The 22,579-nt window shown below is 35.9% G+C and overlaps 1 protein-coding gene across 2 annotated transcripts; it reads left to right on the forward strand.

Moving 5' to 3' along the window:
* The first annotated feature begins 267 nt into the window (after window positions 1-267).
* On the forward strand, window positions 268-16,319 carry CUNH16orf87 (chromosome unknown C16orf87 homolog). 2 transcript variants are annotated; one of them, XM_069082562.1, is made up of 5 exons: window positions 268-528; window positions 5,478-5,574; window positions 10,080-10,262; window positions 11,733-11,814; window positions 15,102-15,313. In XM_069082562.1, the coding sequence occupies exons 1-4, from the start codon at window positions 463-465 to the stop codon at window positions 11,783-11,785; spliced, it is 399 nt and encodes a 132-aa protein (XP_068938663.1). In that variant the 5' UTR covers window positions 268-462; the 3' UTR covers window positions 11,786-11,814; window positions 15,102-15,313. The 2 variants fall into 2 exon arrangements, with proteins under 2 accessions (XP_068938663.1, XP_068938662.1); XM_069082561.1 differs by lacking the exon at window positions 11,733-11,814 and having other exon boundaries at window positions 275-528; window positions 15,102-16,319.
* Window positions 16,320-22,579: the final 6,260 nt, after the last annotated feature.

A 22,579-nucleotide genomic window follows, 5' to 3' on the forward strand; every position in this document is an offset into this window, starting at 1 on the left:
ACGCCGGCGCCTCGCGGCCTTCTGTCCCCCGGACCCCGCCCATTGCCGCCGTACGCAGGCGCGGCGCTCCCTCTACACCCCCCCCCCCCCCATCCAGACACAGAGACCCACACACGAGGATTTGCGAGTGCGCGCAGGCGGGCTTGGCTGCGTGTCTTGTGGTCGGGTGGAGGGGCTTGAGGAGGGAGGAGAGGGGTCCCGGGAGGGGCGAGGAACCCGGGAATGGGTCTGACCCTTCTTCCCGCGGCGTGAACGTTGCCCCCACCCCCACGCCCCTCCCCCTCCGGAGCTCCGCCCCCTCTCCTCTGAGCCCCCGAGGGCGGCTCGAGCCCCTAGCTCGCTCGGTCAGTCTGAGTCAGTCAGTCAGTCAGGACGCGCGGGGCGGGGCTGAGGCCGAGGCCGGGCCGGGCTGCTGAGGAGGGAGGGGAGGAGCTGCCGCCTCCTCGGCCAAGGGGAAGGAGCATGTCTGCAACTAGAGCCAAGAAAGTGAAGATGGCCACCAAATCCTGCCCGGAATGTGATCAACAGGTGAGCGCCCCTCGCCGGCTCCCCGGGCGGGGCTGGGGGCCGCGGGCGGGCCGGGCGGGAGGGGGCTCGCGCGGCGCCGGCGAGCGGTGGAGCGCGTGCCGGGGCCGGGGGGTGGGGTGTGGAGGGGGGGCGCGAGGCGGGGCGCGGGCGGCCGGAGGCGGGGCGCGGGCGGCGGTTGGCCAGCGGCCGTTGGGGCTGGGGAAGGGGCCGGGTGACCGATCCGGGTGACTGGGGAGGGGTCGGCAGTCTCGGCCCCTTGGCTTTGGGGGCTGGGACAGGATGGAGCGGTGGTCTCCCGGCTTGGCCCGCGCTCCTCCCGGGGTGTCTTGGGGCACCCCAGTTTCCTTAGGGTAGCTTGGGCGAGACCCGGGTGGAGGGGGCTGCTGGGGCGGAGGAGGAGGCCAGGTCGCTGAAGTAGCTTGTGGCCCCCGCTGGGATCTTTGTGGGGGGAGGGGTAGTCCTGCCAGCCCCTCAGGTTAGGGATCTTCCCCCTCCATCCTGGGGACTGTCCCCATATGGGGAGTTCTACTATGAGTAGGCAGGACTCGTGTGATCTTTGGACTGGCTTGTCTCCTAACCGGCACAGAGGTTCGTCTACCTTTTCCCCTTCCCCTCCCTTTTTTTTTTGGGGGGGGGAGCGAGGGGTCAGCAAACGTCCTAATACATACATTTTTCAGCACCTACTAAGTCCAGCTCACAAAGCCTGGTGTTGGAAGAGAAAGAAAAATTAACTCAATTCAGCACAGAATGCATTACGCTACTGTGCTAGGTACTGAATGAGACTGAGTGGTTCCTGCCCGCAAAGAGCTTACTGGTCTTAGAAGTGGGTTTGAATGGGGAGGAGAGGGAAGGGGAATGAGAAGTGCACATAGAGAAATAGAATACAGATAAAATATGATTAAGTGGAATATAAATGATTCACAGCTGGAAGAAACCAATAGAAATTCTATTCATTTATGCATTAGATAATTTAGATATCATCTAGTCCAACATCTTTTTGTAGGAGAGTAAACAGAGCCGGGAGGGATTAAAGGACTTGCCCAAGATAACACAAGGTTGTACAGCTGGAATTCAGACCTGTGTTCTGTGACTCCAAATCCAGTGTTCTTTCTAAGCTGCTTCAGGAGACATGTAAAATGGAGCAAAGACTATTCATCCTACACTGGGAGAAGTCACCCTGTAAATAGTTAGCACCATGGAGTTTAGACAGGATAACCCTTTCAGTGTATAACTGCTAGTCCTGAGTACCTTGCCTTTCTGGCTGTTTGGGGTCTGAAGGGCACTTTGTCTACTTTGCTTTAAAGAAAAAAGGTGGCTGTAAACTGGCAGGTTGGTCTGTTTCCATGCAGATGGTTTCTAAATGAACGTTTAACACCCTCTGTACTAGAATAAATGCCAAATATCTGTTACTTTCATCTAGGCCCCCAGCACCGATTGTGCACTCTTGCCACATTGGGTTGCTGTGTTCAGTTTTAAAATATGTGAGGGGTTGGCTCAAATATCTTGCCCCTGTGTGACCTGGGTGGTCACTCCAATCTAACAGCAGAAGGCCTAAGTTAATGGGCTTAACTCTGAGCTTCAGTGAATTTTGAAGTCTATATTCTCTAAATTGAATGAATGACTTTACATCTCTAATTTTTGAATGGGAATTCCTTTGTATCATGCCACTTAGGCTTACCACTGGAGATTTAAGGTTTCTTAAGTGTAAAAAAATTCTCATTTAAGGTGTTAAAAATAGATTAATCACTTTTATATGATTCTTTTACTGAATGATAAAATGCAGGTTTGAGTAGTACCTTTCACTTGTACCACTGTGGAATATTTTCAAAATGACTCCCTCTTTTGTCCTTTTTTCTTTCCTCTTGCCTCCAGTAATTTTCTTGCAGCTATTTTCTGAAATGATCTTAGAGACTTTTAAAAGCTAAGTACAGTACATTACATACTTTTAAGGAGAAATCTTGTGGGCTGACAGTGATTCTGTAATGTTTTCTTTAAAGATCTATTATGGGCATTTGGTAGAAATGAGGATCAGAGAAAGGTTGAGCAGTTTGTGCAGTTCTGGTATTTGTCAGCCATACCAGAAAGGAGATCATCTAGCAACATACAAATGATTTAGTAGTTTTACATTCACGGTTTCCAGAGCAAAGAATTTCCGTTTCTACTATTTTTTTAATGGACAAAACAGGGGAGGGGGAATATTAATAAAATTCTGACTCATATTTTGGCATGCTTTATTGCCTTTGCAAAAAAAGTTATTTCCATATTAAATCATTTCCATTTGTTCTGGTTAATTATGTAGAAGTTTAAGATTTGTGTGGTATGCATTATGTGTTCCCACATATGTAGGGCACAAGTCTTTGCAAATTCTGACATGTTTTATTTGGCATAAAGCAATGTTTTAGGGAAAAGTAGCATACCTGTTTTTAATATCCTGACTCGAGAAAGCAATAGAGAATTTCTAAGGAGGACTTGGCCTGTGTCCTTATAAGTAATCAAAATAGTGTTGTTAGGATTTCTTATGACAAATCACAGAAATGCTATTGCTGTTTCAAAATGGTATACTAATTGAATTTGTTGTGGGCTTTCATGTAAGAGAGGAAGACCAAATCAGACCTGCCATTATTTTTAAAAAAAACTAGTGTTTATCTGTTAACTTATATGACATATTTAGGAAACAAGAACTAAGGAAAAGAATTCATTAAGATAAATTTGTATTGGAGTATATAATAAATGCTCTCTTATGGAAAGAAGATGCTGGGGAGAAAATATCTAAACTTTCTAGTATTTTCATGTAATCCTTTGCTGTGTAGGTGGTATATTATTCCTTTATTTGAATGCAAGCTCACTGAGGACGGGGACTCTCTGCCTTACCTAAACTGTGCCTCTCATAGTGCTTAATAAATGTTTTTAAATGAGTGAATAGTTCTGATTTGAAATATCATTCTTATTTTACTGTGCTTTCTAGAGAAGATAAACTAAAAAGCCAAAGCTTTTTATGTTTTAAATAGCATGGACTGATTTTTTGATTACCCTGAGTTGTATCACAGACTCCAGTACATGTCTTTTCTGTTTCTATTTCATTTAATGAAAAATCCTTAATCTGAAACTGTCTCATTTAAATATATTCTACACATATGTGGTTTCTACAAATTCAGGAATGTATACTATTAACTACACAACAAAAATATCTAAAGTACAAAGGCTGAGCAAATAGAGAACCACAAGTTTTCATTTTCTTTGTAACATCATCTTTGCTAACGTTTACTGAAAATGCAAAACAGACAAATTTAAACTTGTAACATTTAAACCCATAATGCTTTTCATCCTGAAAGTGTTTCCCGTCCATTAACCACGTAGTCTGCTGAGCCAATTTTGTGTATTCAAGATTCTTGTCAGCTCTCTGGTATCTTTACTCATGTGTATATTTCTGTTTTTCCTTTAGACTTTTTTACAGAGCAGCTTTTTTCCATTTAAGTGATGTTCCATTTGACATATAGCAAACATTAAATCTCTTCATGGAAAAGAAGTTAGGTCTCTTAGAAGGACAGAATTTAAATGAATCACTCAGTAATGTGGTTATTTTATAGCCTTGACTTTTTAATCAAGGAAACAAAATAAGACCAACATTTTTCCTTGTAAAATTTATTTACCAGCTGTACTTTGGAAACTGAAACAAAATAAGTTAGACGGTAAGGAATTAGTGAAGCCATACTCATACCAAAAATAACAGTAATGTTTTGGGGAATTTTATTTTTTTAAAATCCTGATAATGTGCTAGAGTACTTCATTAATTTATTATTTGTATCAACATTTAAAATTTATAAATTTTTGAAAGAAGTTACATGATGTCTTTTTATAATTAACTATATAATAGCAAATAAATATTATCCTACTTGCCTGGCAGTGTGTGATAGGTTCTTTTATCAGAGGCCTATAAAAGATCATTCTGTTGCTTAAGAAAAAAAACAGTATTTTCCTAAAAATTTGGTTAAGAAAAGCTTTAGAATGTATCAGGTCTGAAATAGGATATTATTTGACCAAGAGATACATAATTTTGTTGATAAGCATATGGGTGGTTAGTTTAACAATTAAAATTTGAAGGAAAACCAGGCCAAACATGTATGTACATTCTGAACCTCAAAGACAAATTTGGGCTTTCTCTTCTACAGTAGTAGTTGGTAGTGTTACTGAATATGGGTTTGTCTGATTTCCTTATGTACAAGAGCAAGTCCTATTTAGAATTTATTGAGATAGAACAATGCAATAAAAGGCTTGCTAACTGGGAAAGGATCAACTCTCAGGAGAATACCCCTTCTTTTTTTTTAAGCTTCTTGAAGGTCATTTTTTTTTTCAAGTTTAATACTTGAGTTCATTATTGAAGTACTGAAGGCACTTAATCCAGCTTCATTATTTAGGAGACAAATTTCATATCAAATAACCGATTATTGAACTTTTGAGATAGCTGGAATTAAATTATTTTAGAGTTAAATTATTGAAATAATTTTTCTTAAATAGAAACCCAAAATAACCTTGTTTGATAGTCTTAAGCAAAGTAAAAAAAAACTGCCAGAATTGTAATTAGCTTAATTATACCAAGTGTTTACATAAGATTATAAACCATTCTGTAAATACATGAACAAAAAGCAGTAATATAACTAAGCCTATCAAAGGCAGAACAGCAGGAGAATGGGTTTCTTTACAATGTGAATTGCAGTTTTCTAGCTATAATCATTTTGCTGGTAGTACTATAGTTTGTTTAGATTAATTTCCTTTATATGGTACTAGTTTTTGGTGAAAAGTCCATGTTCAGTTGTCAGGGCTAGTTTAGCAGAAACATATTAGTGGAAAGATAATGGAAAAAGAAAATTCCCTGGGTGTTTCTCCTTTAGTGATTTTTAGATGTGAGGAAAGTCATGTTTTAAAATTAAAAATGTTTCCATTTTTTTCAGGTTCCTGTTGCATGTAAATCATGCCCCTGTGGTTATATATTTATTAGTAGAAAGCTCTTAAATGCAAAACACTCAGAGAAATCACCATCTTCTGCAGGTAACCCAGACTCTTTGCTATTTATTTTTAGTTTGTTGAAAGAAATTATAAATGACTTTTTGTGAATTTACCTAGATTTTAGCCTCTGATAAAATTACTGTGAATTTAAAAATCATTAAAATATTTCTTTGACATATATTACTTTCTATGAGAGGTATTGATATTGGGTTTTTTGTGTTTTTCTTTTTAAATGTTAACTGCCTCAGTGCTGGTAAAATGTCTCCCAGAAATTTTTGTTTTTTCCCCTAAATTCTAGTTTGGAAATTAATAAATGTAGAAGAAAAATTTCTAGTTTTTGATAGCTGATAAGAAATTTCAAAGTACTAATTAGTGAATTCATTTAAACTCCAAACTCTTTATATGCAGACCACCTTTCTTTTTTAGAGAGTATAGCGGGGAAAGGTGGAGGGAATAGGACTTTTTCTGAATGTAAATGTCCTCATCTCTACATATAGTTGTGTTCAGTAGTTTCCTTAAAAGATATTATTTGTGACCATGGAGAGGCTAATGTTTGAAGAAGTCTTGTGATATGTTGTAAAATGATCTTCTATATTAGGTTCAACTAAAATGAGGTATGCCTGTAGGACCTTTGGAGCATGGTGGCGTTGTACAACTCTGAAGGGCAAATTATCCCCAAAATATTTTACTTGAAAAGGTTCATCTATCTTGAATTACTTTTATTTTAAATTTACGTTTTAGAAAAGGATTTTTCCCATTAATCACAAGTGGCAGTAAAATTATTCAATACTATATTTTTCCTCTGGTGGGACCCTCTACCTCCTTTCATTGTGATAATAAATAGACTGTCATCTCAGACTGATGGAAATCACCATCCTATATCATATAACTGACTTCAGTACTTTGCACTGCATCATAGGTTTTAAGAGAAGAAATCAGTGAAGGCTGAAATAGAGGAGACTTTATTGAGGAGGTAGAAATTGAGATAGACCTCATAGGATGGGTGCTGATGTTAGTAGGAGACAAGATGAAGAGAATTGCTGACAAGAATAATAGCATTAACAAAGGCACTAAGGAGGTAATGAATATAAACTCTTTAGGGCATACATAATTGGAGTGGAAGGTGAATGTTGTAGAGCCATGAAAAATAAAGTTGACAAAGTAGGATGATGGGGCTAGATTTTGGAAAGCCTTAAAAGCTAAGCAGAGGAGTTCAGACTTAATATGGTGGAGAGGGAAGGCCCATAATTGGCTTTTGAACAAGAATTGAAAAGAATTAACCTATTTAGAATGAAAAGTGAGTGTTACAGAGTGGTGGGAAAATAAAGTTGGTTAGGTAGGAGGAAACCAAATGATGGAGGGCTTTAAAAGCTAGTCAGAAAAGTTTAGACTTAATGGATAATATAGATTGGTTTCTTTGTAGGACTGTGGCATGAAATAAGTGGTACTTTACATAAGAAGATTATTTTATCATTGGTATAGCTTAGATTAAAAGAGATAGTAGTAACCAGGTGGGTTGTTGAAATAATCCAAGTATAAGGTGATGAAGGCTTAGACTAAGTAAATGAGAAAGGTTAAATCCAAGATTTTGAAGAAAGAATTGAGGCCAGTGCTGGACAAATTGTGGTACTACTGACAAAAATGGCATAGCTTATAAGGAGCTAGTTTTGTTAAGGGCAAAGAGATGTTGAGTTTAAAATGTGAATAAGACATATGGAGATGTGCTGTAGGTATTTGGAAATGTGAGACTGGGAGATTACGAGGCTATTTTTTAATTTGGGAATCACATGATAAGGATCTTATAAATTACTATGGGAGCAGTTGAGTTCCCTGGGAGGAGTGAGTATAGACAGGGTAAAGAATAGTGAAAAGAGGAAGTAGGGAAGAATTGGTCACAGAAGTAGAATCAGAAAAGTATGGTGTCAAAGGAGTCATAGAAGGCTTCCTCTTTCTAGTCACAATATTTCTCTTATCCAGCCCTTATTTATTTATTTATTTTTGCTTTTTGGAGGGCAATTGGGATTAAGTGACTTGCCCAAAGTCACACGGCTAGTAAGTGTGTCAAGTGTCTGAGTTTGGATTTGAACTCAGGTCCTCCTGACTCCAGGGCTGGTGCTCTATTCACTGTGACACCTAGCCCACCCACCCCCCCCCCCTTCTTATACAGCTACCACCTTACTTCAAGGCTTTTTTCACTACTAATCTAAATTATTGTTGGGTTTTTTGGTTTTTTTTTTGGCTTTTGGGGGGCAGTTGGGGTTAAGTGACTTGCCCAAAGTCCCATGGCTAGTAAGTGTGTCAAGTATCTGAGGCCAGATTTGAACTCAGGTCTTCCTGACTCCAAGGCCGGTGCTCTATTCACTGGAACACCTAGCTGCCCCACTACTAATGTAAATGATTGCAACAGCCTCCTAATTGGTTTCCCAGCCTCAAGCCTTTCACCAGTCTACTAGTCCATTCTGTGTACTGTTGTAAAAATATTTTTCCTTAAGCACATATCCAACCATGTGACTTGTCTGCTTAACCAGTGTTAGTAGTAGCTTTGTATTGCCTCCTTTATATTTAGCTTTTGAAGCCTTAGATAATCTGGCCTCCACATCTCCTTCATTCACTCAGTGATCCAGCCAGATTTTCCTTCTTTCTCTCACTCCATCTCCAGTCTCTGTGTTCCTTTGCTCCTCTAACTTTATATTTATGCTTTGTGTGTGTGTATCTATCTATCTATCTATCTTTCTATATCTATATCTATATCCTTTTATAATGTAAACTCATTGAGAGTAGTCATTCTACATTGTATCTCCAGCATTGAGTGCAGTGCCTGATGAATGTTAGGTGCTTAATATGTATTGATTGACTGGCTGGAAAAAGTATCAAGAAAGAACACATTAACAGTATTGAATAGCTATCATGTGAATAAATCCATCTGTGAATGATAATCAGGATTTGAGAGTAAATTGTAAGAATTAATCACTTGATTAGATGGACTATAACATGTCATTTTTTGGAAATAGGCCATGGAAATTATTTTTTAGTAAGTCAAAATTTAAATTTGACTGTTTAATTATAAATATACTTTCTGTTAGAATTGAAAAATAAAATTAACATCTTTAGTTAAATTTAACCGATTTTGAATTATGTGAGGCTCATGTATTTAAAATACATTGACTGTAGGTTGGGAGGAAGTTGGGAGATGGAAGAAAACTAGAGGTATGGAATTTGGTCTAGAGGAAAATGTAAACATTAATATCCAGTCTCACAGGGTAGGGTTGTTCTCTCATAAGTGTTAATTCATTTTATGTATGGTTTTTTTTACTGCCTTTCCTCTCTTCCCATCCTCTTTGGGGAAAGGAAGAGATGAAAAGAAATAATTGAAGCTGCCTTGAGAGTTTCTAAACTTTTTGGTAGTTGTGTGATAAATAGAAACAAATTTTCTATCTTTCTTTTCATGTATTGATATGAGAATTAACTTTGACATATGAGAGCTAAATAAAATTTTCTTTAGGCATTTACTACTTATTTAGCCTTCTTTTTCTGTAATAGAAAATTATCTTTTCTCTTTTATAGCATTTCCTCCTTAAAATTGTATTTTAGAGTGATTAATTTAAATAAATAATTTGTTACAAAATAGGATTATTAGAATGTATAGACCATTTCCATTTCCTAGAACAAAGAATGATATATGCTTTTTGGTTTTAAGACTTCAACTTCATACACTCTAATGGGAATCTTATCAGACACTCAGTGATCCACAGAATGCTGAAGCAATGTGGTTTAACTCAGTTTATCCTAACTACCTCAAAGTAATTTTTATTTTCTCATTTAAATTAAGATAAAAGCAGCTCATTGTATATTTACATGCATGGAAAAAATTTATGCTGTACCTGGGTACATTTTAAATGAAAGTGTAAATTTGTAGTATTTTCCCTTTTAATATTAATATTAATGGTAAAATATCACTTGTCATTTCAGTGAAGACTGACAGGGAAAAAAGTAGCTATTGTTGTTTTTGTGAAAATGTTTGGTCAGTGACAAAGATGAGATTACTTATTTGCCTAACTAGTTTTGAGAAACATGATTGATCATTCACTATTCATTATAGTTAAGGCTAACTTTGCTTCTGAATCAGGATCAGGTGTTCATATTTTGACCTAGACCTGAAGGTGGGGAGAAAAAGGGAAGTGAGAATGGTTCTTCTTTTTGCCTCCTGTGCACTTCTGTTATTTTGGATTTGGGAAGAGGTGGGGAGAGGAAGGTCAGAAGTTTTTGCCTTCTCATAGGGAGATTGATTTGGAATTAAGCTGAGAAAGAAAGAATTTTTCTCTTTGAAAGATTCTTCCTACCTTAAGCATGGTCAGGATCTGGAGTAAAGTGAGTTTTTTCTTAACAAGCAGACCATACCTATACTTTTTATACTTAGAATCTTTTGAAACACTCTAGGCAGTATATCTACTGTCATGTAGAAATTTGAATATTAGGAAAGAGAAATGAGATCCATGGCAAAAATTTATGATAGTCTTCAAATTTGTGACTTTTATTCATCCATACAGAAAATAAGCATGATGCCAAGAGAAGACGAACTGAGAGAGTTAGGAGAGAGAAGATTAATTCTACAGTAAATAAAGATTTAGAAAATAGAAAGAGGTCTCGAAGTAGCAGCCAATCAGATCATATCAGACGAGGAAGAGGAAGACCTAAAAGTGCATCTGCCAAAAAACATGAGGAAGAAAGAGGTATGTCCAAATCTACTGTTACTGTAGTAGGGTTTGTTTTTTTAAGTATTAAATTATTTTATTATAACTAGAGAGCACTCATGAAACAGTATGGTTCTGGTATTGATCACTTGAATTTAAGAATATAGTCTATCAGATGCTTAAATTTTCATAATAATTTAGACTACAAATATGGCTTAAGTCTTGTATATTCCATGTTCCCACAATCACCATATAGCTTATGAAATCAGTAGAAATGTTTTTCTTTGCTAAAAGTGAAGACATAGAAAATTTTTCACCTGAAATATCTGATTTTGTTGGCTTTCAAGTATAAGGAATAGTTGATGTATGAAAAGTGCTAAACATCCTGTTTGAAATGTTTGGAATATTTTTGCATGTAGCTTAACAAAATAAACTTAAGTAGGGAGACCTTTGTTTTTTTTCCTTAATTTATATTGACATATTTTTTGTTTTCACGTGTCTCTTATTTCTCCGTATATCTATGTCCTAGAGAGCCATCTCTTAAAACAACCAAAAAAAAAACCAAAACAAACACCAAAACTTGGTTCATCAAAACAAAGCTCACTTTCACCAAATATGACTTTGTTTTGAGTTCCAGGCCCCTAGTTCCCCACCCCTTGCCAAGGAGGGGAGGGGTGAACTTTTTTTTTTTTAAAGGACTAACCTGAGTTTTATGGTAGGTTGTTTAGAAGAACTGTTGTCCTCTGGGATTAAAAAAAAAAGAATTTCTATTGAATGTGTTTTTCAGAATGAGGTTTTGAACTTGTAAGTGTTTAGATTTTCATGATAACTAAATTAGGGGCACCTTTTGAAAAGTAAAATGTTTTCTGCTTAATCAGAAGCTAGTTTTTGCTTGTAAAGAAACAACTTGGTAAAAGTTTATCCTTAACTTTATATATGTTTTACAAATTCACTTATTTATTTAATGAATACTTTTATTGAATCCCTGTTTTTTGTAAGACATTGTGTTAGGTGCATTGGTAAATAGGAAAAATAGTATATGGCCCCTCTTTTCATGAAGAAGTTTAATAGATGTTTAATAGGAGAAGTAAAATGGGCATAAATAACTATAAGTAGAATATGAAAGTGTAAATTACAAGTTCTGTAAGCCGACAATGAAATAAAATGGATATTTGCTTCTTTAAAGTTAATTTTTAAAATGTTTTGGCAAAAATAATTTGGTAAGATAAAGCTGTACCTTTATCATAGATTTTAAATTTCTTGCTATTTTAAGGAGTAGTACACTCTACTGCTTTAGATATTTAGTGGGTACAGTAAAGTCCCTGTGTACATGAATATTTATTTGGTGATATATCTTCCAGGTGTTGATTAAGTAGTACTAGTTTTAACAGTGAAACATTTAGAAAAATTTTGGTTGACTTAATCATATTTGGCCATATTTTAGGGAATCTTTGCTTAGATACTTGCATATCCTTTGGGTAATTTTATTGGTGTTTCTTTTGCTTCTAGATCCTCTTAGACAGTTGAGTAAAACACTGAAGCTGAATGTGCTTCTTGTCTGATGGAATGACTGGGAGAAAAGACTGTTAAGGTTAGGAAATGTGAAATAGGGTAGAAAAATGAGCAAAGAAGGGGGAAATACTGTTTGATACAGAAAGTAAAATGGCCCCTTTGGTTGTTGTAAAAAGGGGATGGTGGCCCAAAGAACAGATTAGGAGACTAGAAAAAGACTAGGAGAGCACCTGAGAGTAGGTCTGAGGAGGTGTAATGTAATGTAAAGGAAAGGCAACTTCCCAGGTTCAAAATACCAGCATAGGTGCTCTCCATTTTATTCAGTGACAAACCAAGAACAGAGAAGGTCAAAACATGACATCATTCAAAATACAGCATTTACTAAGTGTGATTAAATAATCTCCAAGTACTACCCCACCCCAGGACCTTCCATTCATTCAATCAATTACAAAGTTCTGGTTCTAAATACTACTTTACCCCTAGGCTGTACCTTCATTTAGTCCACCACAAAGCCCCTCTTCTCAAATGGAGATTAGTTTCCATTCTAAGTAAAGTACGTTCATTTGCTCAACCATAAAACACAAAAAGGTCAAAAGTTCCCCACCCCTGGATCACAATTGAATCTACCCCAGAGTTACATCAAGTTTAAGCACAGCACTTAATACCCAAATGGAGGTCTTTTCTTCATCTTGACAGGAGGCAAGTTCTCAGCAATCTTAGTTCCTGGGGAGACAAGGCTTAGCAAGGCCACAAGATACATTGCCAGTCTCTTCATTAATTCATCCTCTGTCTGTAGAACAGTCCTAGAACCCCTGAAAACATTAGCAAAACCCTCTCCCAGGATTTCTGTAAACATACAACAAGAAAATCCTTCTTCAGGGCTTCTGAACCAACAGAAAGGCTCCCAGACCCCTGCAACAACAGCACTGTCCTTCACCAGTGGACAGTATTCATTCTGTCTGCAGGACAGTCTCCAGACCCCTGCAACAACAGCACTGTCCTTCACCAGTGGACAGTATTCACTCTCTGCAGGACAGTCTCAGGGCTTCTTAACCAAAAGCCAGGTTCCAGGACTTCTTCAACAACAGGACAGTCTTTCACCAGTGGACAAATCTGGCAAAATAACATCAAAACAGACAGACAAAGTACCAGCAAAACAGCCATGTCTCCTCAGTCCTTGGCAGCTCTGGGGGCAGGTCTCAAAAGTCCAGGGCGATTTAAAGTGGCACTCAACAATCCTCTTAATCTTTCTCTGCCTCCACGAGGAGGTGCTGCTTCCAAAAAGTTCCTCTGCCTCTCTCGTCTCTCCAAATCTATGTCACCAGCTCCTCCCAGTTCAGGACTTTCTTTTCACATCCAACAAGTCCATCCCACAGGTGGGATTAACAAGCTCTGGGTTTTAACACAATCAATTTGAAAACCAAGCCAATACAGGGGAATCTTTAATTGCCATTACTATCACAGGAGGGGAAAGAGCGAACCAAGATAATCATAATTTTTAAGTCAGTGAAGTGAATGTCTGTATAGTATTAGGATCTTTGACATATCCAATCTCTTAACTTTTTCTTGATATGCTAACTTTAAGAAAAAAAAGGAGCAAATACTTATTTGGAAATGAAAGACTTTAGGGGATATTTTCAGTTTTATGAATAGAAGCATTTTTTAAAGAAAAACTGCTTATTTTTGAAATGAATTAAATGCTTTTTATATTTGTGTATTTAGATAAAAAAAGGCAGGAAGGTAAATAAAACTTTTTATTTGTATGGATATAATTAGAAACTTTTAATGAGAATTGGTGCTAAAATCTAGTATATGTTAGGTCAACTTGTGAAAATGTGTGCTATTTCTGAATATTATAGTTGGTATGTCACAAATTCTTTACTGATACTACTGGCTTATCAGTTAATTTACTTTCGGTTTTAGCCTATAATCCTGAACAACTTCCTATCTATAAACACTTAATACTTGAAACATATTGAAGTAAGCTCTAACTGGAAAGCAGATGACAGTTTCCTTTTTAAAAAATTTTTAGGGTAGTTCATATTAACATGCATGAGTTGAATAAAACCAGAAGGTTTATTTGAAAAATAGAAATATTTCTAAATGCCCTTCATGTTGACTCTTATTTTAAAAAGGATGGTTAAAGAAACTTTTCAGACTTAGATTAAATTTATTATTACACTGTTTAGGTAACTGTAAACAAATTGCTAACCTAGTATTAAGTACCTAAATGAATTCTACCTTTTGATTTGTTGTGTGGTTTTATACTTTTAGATATGTAGGTCTGAAATTCTGGCAGATTCATAATTATTCAATATAATTTTAATATAAAATTTACTACTGCATTTGAAAAACCAAAGTACCCTCCTGGCATCTAGTTAGTATTGTGAATAGAGTATTAGACCTGGAGTTGAGAAAACAAGACTTCAGATTTAGTCACAGATAGTTATTAGTTATGTGACAAGTCATTTAACCTTTCTGCCTCAGTTTTTTCATCTGTAAAATGGGGACAATAATAATATCTACCTCAGAGGATTGTTGTGAGGGTAAAGTAAGATAATATCTCAGAGGATTGTTGTGAGGATAAAATGAGATAATATCTATAAAGCACTTTTCAAACCTTAAAGTGCTATATAAATGCCTAGCTATTGTTGTTGTTATACTATTATTATAATTCTGTTTCAGAATTAAGTGCTTAAACAAAGGCAATATGTACTATTAGTCATTCAAAAAAGTCTTGCATGTCCTTTGAGGCATGGGATTTAGAGATGAGGATAGTGGTGTTGGGGTGTTTTGGGAATTGTTAGCTTTAGCTAATGTTTATTAAGGTCTTTAAAGTTTGCAAAGTGTTGTACATATATTATCTTATTGACATTAAACTAGACTGGCATACCTTACTTTATAATTTAAATTTAATTTTCAGCACTTGTAGACTGACAACAAAGCAGACACTTAATGTATTTGTGAAGTTGTCAGTGGGGGTCATCCATTATTTTGGGGAGATGAAATCCAACTTAATTTAAGACCTTAGAGTTCATAATAATTTGGGGAGAGAAATAATTCAATTTTTTTAGAGAATGTATTGTAATTTTGGTGAATATGTGTTCATTGTTCTTTAGGTTATGGAGCCTAAATTTTAAATTTTCACTTATCTTCAAAACTGGTTCCAGAAAATAATCAAACATTTTAATTATTCATTGTTATATAATGATTCTTCAATTCCAACTTTAGTTCTAGAACATAGCATTAATAACATAAAATATTTTACATTTATTTAATTGGTACTTTAAGGGAGGCTGTATGATTTTTAATCATTGAATTTATTATTAAACATAATGATGTTTTCACTTTTTTTTCTTTTAACAGAGAGACAGGAAAAGGAAGTTGACATCTATGCTAACCTTTCTGATGAAAAGGCTTTCGTATTTTCAGTTGCCTTGGCAGAAATAAATAGAAAAATTATCAATCAAAGACTTATTCTCTAATACTTGACTTCAAAACTGCTGGAACTTTCTTCAGGACTACATCAACAAATTCTTAAGAACTCTCAGGAGTACTCTGCCTACATCTACAAGGGCCATTGATTCTTTCCTCCCCTCCCCCCTTCCTCTTTTATCCTTCACATCATTTAGCCTGTGCAACACTTTTGGAGCAGAGTTGTAGACTTGGACTTTTCTGTGTCTCTCTTGTTTACCAAGAAACAGTATCAGTGTTTCATGTCTGGAATATGTGACTACATTTGGTCTTTTGAAAATATATGCTGGATGAATGCAAAAGGGGAGAGAAGTAGGGGAAAAGCAGGGAAATATGATGCTTGATAGCATTTAGATTTGCCACCAGAAATGAAATATTTTACATACTTTCAGAGAGAGTGATCTTGCTTTTTAAAATATATTTCAGATTTTTCAGCTCTAACAGTTTACATATGTACAGTTCATTTAACCTTTAATAAACTGGTAATTGTTATTTTATTGAACTCTGAGTATTAAGAGAATATATAATGTAATTTTTCTCTTAAATTAAGGTTTGTTGTTGGCCTTTTATTTTTATGGTTGAAGGTCTAGGGTCTAGTTTGTATCCTGGTGATGCTTCTAGACAGCTAGTTGAGAAGTTGGGTGATACTTGAAGATAAATATTAAGGATATGCCATACAATTCAGAAATACCACCATGTCCTCCTGAGTATGATTTATTTCTTGGTTGAACAGAAGTTTTGTTTCTTTTTTTTTGCTCTCAAGTTTGGTGCCTGTTAACCTAAATATAAATTATATTTATTATAGGCAAAATGTTTCATGGTTATTCATTTTTAAGCACTAATGTTCTGTCTGGATGGATTTATATTCAATGTCCTCAAAATGATTAAAATGTAACACCTCATTCTCTGGAAATAATAACTCTTAAGGTAAAACTAAGAGCATAGTTTTTATTAATAATATTGGTCAGCTCTTTGTTCTAGTGAAAATTGTCGTATGTATTTTCATTTCTTATGTTTTTGCAATGTATGAAATGTTAAATTGTTATAGCTTATCTATTTTGCACTAAATGCTATTAAACTCTTTATCCATAAACTCAATGATTTAACATATCCAGTCCTCAGCTCTTTCTTTTTATAAGAATTAATTAATGTGGTTAATATTACGGTCAGTGAATTAAGTTAGGAGTCTGGTTATATCTACTCCCAGCCACTTTAGTGACTCTTCTGCTCCATTTCAACAATAGTATTGTATGTTATGGATAAAGGGAGAAGAGGGTATCCTAAAAAACAATCTGCTTTATTTTTCTGCTATTATAGTAACCAGTAGAGGAAGTATAGATTAGATTTCTCCCAAAGTGGTGCTAAAGCATGATTTTTTCTTTTTTGGTCTTTTTGGAGGAGGGAAGGCAGGGAAATTGGGGGTTAAGTGACTTGCCCACGGTCACACAACTAGTAAGTGTTAAATGTCTGAGGTTGGATTTGAACTCTGGTCCTTCTGCCTCTGGGACTGGTGCTCTATTCAGTGTGCCACCTTGCTGCCCCCTAATGCATGATTCTTAAAAATAGAGTTAAAAAACCAATAGAAAAGTCATTTTAAGATCTTCATTAAAAATAGTGATAGAGCAGTTAAGATAACTGTAAAAAAAAAAAAGTGCCAGATGCAGAAGTGGTTAGTTTAATTTAATTTTATTTTCAGACATTTGTTTAGGAAATAACAATGTAAATGGCATAAGTGGTATAAAATGGTATATAATCATTTATATAAATGGTATAAAATAATTTGCTTAAAATTTACATAAAAAAGGACACACCAGATTTTCTCTAATTGAAACTGCATTTAATATATTTTGTTGTATTAAAGTAAGATTTTTCTAAAACAATTTAATTTGTTTAGGCATTTTATATGGTTGATCAATGATCTCAGAAATAGGCCTTCAGTTTTGGTACAGAAATTGATCATCAAAGGAACTTCTGTCAGCAAATGTTTTAGGAACATAACTATATTCCTGTTAAGCTTAGTTTTTATGGCAGTTAAAATGTGTATGAACTAAATCATTCAGAAATTCTGAAATGGTTCCATGAATATACAGGTCTGTTCAAGAACTGTTCAGTCTTAATATAAATAAGCCCTTTATAGAACTCATTTGGGAACTAGTCAGCTAAATTACTTTTATATTTATATCTTAATTGCATTTAATTTTTTAAGAATTAAAAATATGTTCTTGGTACTTTGAAGCTAGAGATTTGATCTTTCCAAAATGATCATTTCCTGCTCTGTGATTATAAATTATCTCTTTGTGAGCAATAGGGAAGAAGGGTCAGAAATATATAGAATTTACATTTTCCTTAATTTTTTGGTCAGTTTTGAGCAGTTTATCCATAAAAATAAAGCTTTTGCTTATATTCCAGGCTGCAGTCAACACAATTGGGTGCTTATCTTCCCAGATCCCACCAACAGTGAATTTTAGTGGCTGATGTTCCCAGAGCCCCTCCAAAATTAACTTATTTCTACTTTTTATCTTTGTCAGAATGATGAATGTGAAGTAAAATGTTACTGTTTTTGATTTCATTTGTCTTATTAGTGATTTAGAACATTTTTTCATTTTCTATTTGAACCATACATGTTCAAATATAATTGGTTCAGGATTAATAGCTTCTGTATTCTTCCCTGAGTCAAACCATTTCTGTAATACTGTGGTCCGTTCTAGACATTAGATTTTCAGAAGAACACTGTATTAGCTGGAGGGAGGCCAGGATGGTTTAAGGGCCTCAAAAGTAACACTATTATGAGAATTAGTTAAGAACTTTAGCTTAAATAAGAAAAGATTGGGGGAGAGGGAGAGTGGTAGTGTAGTTGCCTTCAACTTGAAAAGCCGTCATATGGAATAGGGATCTACTTGTTTTGCTCTTGAATTCAAAAGACAGAACTAGGAATGTTGCTAAGAGACCCATTTAAGCTTAATATTAGGAAAAACTTTATAACAGCTGCTTTAAAAGCTTTAAGAGGTACTTAGTAGGTTACTTCTTCACTTTGAGATCTTTAAGCAGGGCCTGATAAGTTATAGAGAGGATTCGTTTTCAGTCATAGGTTGTATTAGATGACCTCTGAGATACCTTCTGATTTTGAGATTGTATGAATTGGCTTTAAGAATTGGCCTGATGTCTAAAACAGAAATATTCCATTCATACTCAGAAACTGGATATTATAAATAAAAATGTCTTTAAAATGAAGCAATTTATGTATGCTTTTTACATACATGTTGAATTTTGACTGAATCTGGTATGTGTGCCATCTTGGACAAGTTACTTCTCAGCTTCAATGGCAATAATAATAATAATAAACTTTGCCCTATCTGCTTCACAGGTTTGTTAAGGATGATTGATCAAGTCCTGTCTATGCTTAGAACAGTAATCCAGTCAAATAATTTTTGTTCACTAACAATGTAGGAACTACAGAGATTGCCTGATATATTAGTGAAACAATTTTCATGTAGTTACTATTTTGTGGCTTTATGTTTCTGACAAGTGAAGAGGACCAAGTCAGACATAATCGTTCCAAAAATCTGGCTTTAAAGAGGCTAAACAAAACTACTGACTGCCACTAGATGGCCTAATGACTGTTAGATGGGGGACATTTACCTCAGATTTCAAATTGTCAGGCAGCTAGTCAATATAGTGGATAACAGTGCTTGATTTTGAGTCGGGAAGACAAGTTCAAATCCTGCATCGGCTATTTGACCTTAGAAAAGACACAACCTCCCTGGATGTTTGCTCATCTGTAAAATGAAGAGGTTGGACTCCATAACCTCCAAGGTCCCTTAAAGCTTTTAAAATCTATGACTCAACCAGTGCTCTTCACATTGTGACATTGAGAAATCTCCAGAAAGATAAAAGACATGCAGGTTAATTTCTTCCACAAACACAAGATCTAGGCCTGGCCACCAGCAGTAGTGGTAGGTCTTCTCAGAAGGCTCCTTAATTTATTTAAGGTACATTGTCACTGAACTTTAATTCTGCCTTGCATAGAGTCCCATTTAATCACATAATTGCTAACTTCAAGCTATTTTTCCACAAAAATGCTCTGATGCCTTTCATCCTGGTCTTAAAAGTGACCCTGGGTTTGGCTGTTCAAGCTGTGGCAGCTTCTGCTAAGCTGGAAAAGTCTTCACTACAATCTTGGCTACAGATTCTGTCTATTCCACAGACAATCATTACTGCCATGATTTTGACAATCCATGAATTTTGGTACCAATTTTGGTAATCCAAGAAACAGACAAAAATGGCTTTGAACCTTCCATACACCCTCTTCCCCCCACTTCTCACCTCCCCAGTTCAGTTATGGGTCTAACTCACTGTTTATTTGCTTATTTGTCCAAATATATGACCTAACTACATAGCATAGCCTAAATATTATTCTTCATCCACTTTTCTTTTCCTGTGTGGATTGTGAAGCTAATCTCTAGCAGGATTGGATCTCAGTGCTACTATATGCCATCATAAGAGGTGGAGTTAGAAGAGCAGTATTTGCAGGACAGATAAGATTCTAGGAATCTGTGGAAGCCCTGGGATGTTCTGTAACTGGATGCAATTAGTACAATTCTATGTGCAAACTGCAGGATCTGGAAAAGTTCATCTACTCTGTGGCACCAAACACCTTTGGTAACCTTGCGTTTCCCCTGTGTTGTGCCTTGTTCAATAATAATTTCAGAATATTAAAATTATGCCTGTCAGTGCTTCCATCAAGGTAGCTTGTATAAGGTTAATATAAACCATGGATACTCTTTGTTGAATGAGAGTCTTATCTACCTTTTTGCCCTACTATATTAAATGTTTTTTGTATAATCAAAAAAGAAACAGAACAAGATCTTGTATTCCCTACATCCTGTCAATTTGTAACTGAAGGCTTGGGCTGCTGTAGCAAATCTGTGAAAACTAGTTTATTCTTGCTGCATGTTACCTTCAAAATACAGATCCATAGATTTTTAGAGCTGGAACCTTAAGAGTTTGTCGAGTCCAACACCATTTTATAGATGAAGAAATAAGCCCAGAGGTCATTGCTTGCCAAATGACACAAGTGGTAGGGTTAGGATTCCAACCCAGGTCTGTATCCAAATCCAATACTTGTTCTATTGCACTATGATGCCTCATACATAGATCTTCCTCACAGAATTTGGACAATAAAGGAGGCATTATATGTATAATATGTACAATAAAGGAGGTCTGTTGTATGACTTCTTGGTTGCTTTTTTCCTTGCAGTTGCTGCCAATACAGTATAAGATTTTCTCCCCAATTCCCTCATTCGCCCTGCTTTTGGTATCTTCCCCCCTGAGATATCTTGAAAATTAATCCCTTTGTGCTTTCAAAATTGTCAACTCCAGTGTGTATTTTTTTCCTCTTCTGATGATCTATATTTTATTATAAAGTTTGTATTTATGCTTACTTTTCAAATTTTATCTTTAATAATCTTTTCAGTGAGCAATTCCTTAAAGGTGAAACCACGTGCTAATAGTAATGTTACGATCTTAACATTTGTTTAAGGCTTTTAGCTTTATAAAAATTATGAATATCTTTTGTTTTTACATTAATTTTAAAGTATGCCCCTCCCTCTGCTCCCTGAAGAACTATTCTTGGTAACAAAAAAATGAGAGGGAAAAAAGCAATTCAGCAAACATAGCCATCATATCAACTAAGTCTAATGGTATGTGTAATATCCCACACTCCTAGATGTCAGTCTCTATCAAGAGGAAGGGAATAAATTTTTTCAGCTCTTTTGGGGCCAAGCTTGGTCATTATGATAGGGTTTTAACTTGTTAAGGCACTGTCAACAGTGGAAATGGCACTAGGTAGAGTAAAAAAACCTGGAATCCCAGAATTTTCAATCCAAGTTCTGTCATTTTCTCCCCATATTCTCTATGTCTTTGTCATTTCTGTGACTGTTAAGTCATGCATGGTCTGTTGTAGCAAACCATCTGTGAAAACCTGTCTATTCCTGTCCCATTTTCATCAAAGATATCTTCAGTATAGGATCATGCATTTTTAGAGCTGGATATTTAAAGGTCATCTAGTTAAATTGCCACATTTAAATTTTATTTTGCTTTTCTGTACTTAACACCAAATAAAATAAGCATTTCCATATGCAAAGTAGAACAGAAAAGGGGTTATACATGCAACTGCACATTTCTGTTATGCATAGATTGCTTTTTAAGGTATGTGTAAACTAGGTTTCAAGGTTGGAATATTTTGCATTAGATTATCCTCAGTAGTGGAGAGAATGATGACTCTGTTACTGTATGCTGTCATGAAAGGGCAATATTTAGGGGGTAGATATGATTCTAGATTAGTATCTGCTTCTCAGAGGAGAACAAGGTGGTTAGCCTTGTGACTTCTGCACCCCTCCTGCACTCCTGAAGGAATCATGGTCTCTTCTGGAGTGGAGTGGGCAAGATTCTAAGATATCTATCCATTACACCCTGTGAATTGCATTTAGACAATCAATGTCTATATACACACCTTATATGGACATCACATACCTTACATATATAACAAATTCAGCATGTAACTTTCAAAACTGACCTTACCTATATTTTCTTCTTTCAGATGTTATCTTTGCTTCAATGATCCACTTTTTTTTGGGGGAAACCCTTTTGTTAACCCCTTACTTCTCAGCACTTATCTCCCACCATTGGAAAAAAAAAACAACCTAGTGAAAAATATGTATAACCAAGCAAAACAAATTCCCATATTATCCATGTTGAGTCTATTATCTTGAATCAGGAGATACATTTATGATTGGCCTTCTGGAATCATAGTTGGTTATAGTGCTGATCAAAATTAAGTTTTTCAAAGTTGCTTATAGTGCTGCGGTCTTTGTTTCAATAGTTCTCTTAGTTCCACTTACTTAACTCTGTATCTGTTCATACTTTCTAGGTTTCTTGAAAACAGTTCATCCAAAGTAATTTGTTAGAAAATAATAATATTCTGTTATGTTCATATGCCATTTTTTTAGCCATTCTCCAAATGATGAGTATCTCCTTAATTTTTAGTTCTTTGCTACAATAAAAAGAGCTGCTTTTAGGTGTTTTTGCATGTAAAAGTCATTTTCTTTTTCTTTTATGGTTTTGGTTTATAGGCTTAGTAATGGTCTGGGTCAAAGGTCATACACAATGTACTGAATTTTGGGACACAATTCCAAACTGCTTTCTAGGATGGTTGAACCACCCCACACTTCTACCAACAATGCACCAATGTTCCTGTGTTCTTGAAGCCCCTTCAACAACAGCAATTTTCCTTTTTTTGTCAACATTGTCAATCTGATGGATGGAGCCTCAGTTATTAATTTACATTTTTCTCTTTATTAGTGATTTAGAGC

This window comes from Petaurus breviceps, unplaced genomic scaffold (assembly GCF_028583685.1).
Source record: "Petaurus breviceps papuanus isolate PSGF00001 unplaced genomic scaffold, PetGlider_PUasm1.0 171, whole genome shotgun sequence".
In the NCBI taxonomy this organism is placed as follows: Eukaryota; Metazoa; Chordata; class Mammalia; order Diprotodontia; family Petauridae; genus Petaurus; species Petaurus breviceps.

Coding starts and splice junctions, on each gene's coding strand:
- CUNH16orf87 (XM_069082561.1), top strand. CDS start 463: ATGTCTGCAACTAGAGCCAAGAAAGTGAAGATGGCCACCAAATCCTGC. Junction 529..5,477: donor GCCCGGAATGTGATCAACAG/GTGAGCGCCCCT, acceptor CATTTTTTTCAG/GTTCCTGTTGCATGTAAATC. Junction 5,575..10,079: donor GAAATCACCATCTTCTGCAG/GTAACCCAGACT, acceptor TCATCCATACAG/AAAATAAGCATGATGCCAAG.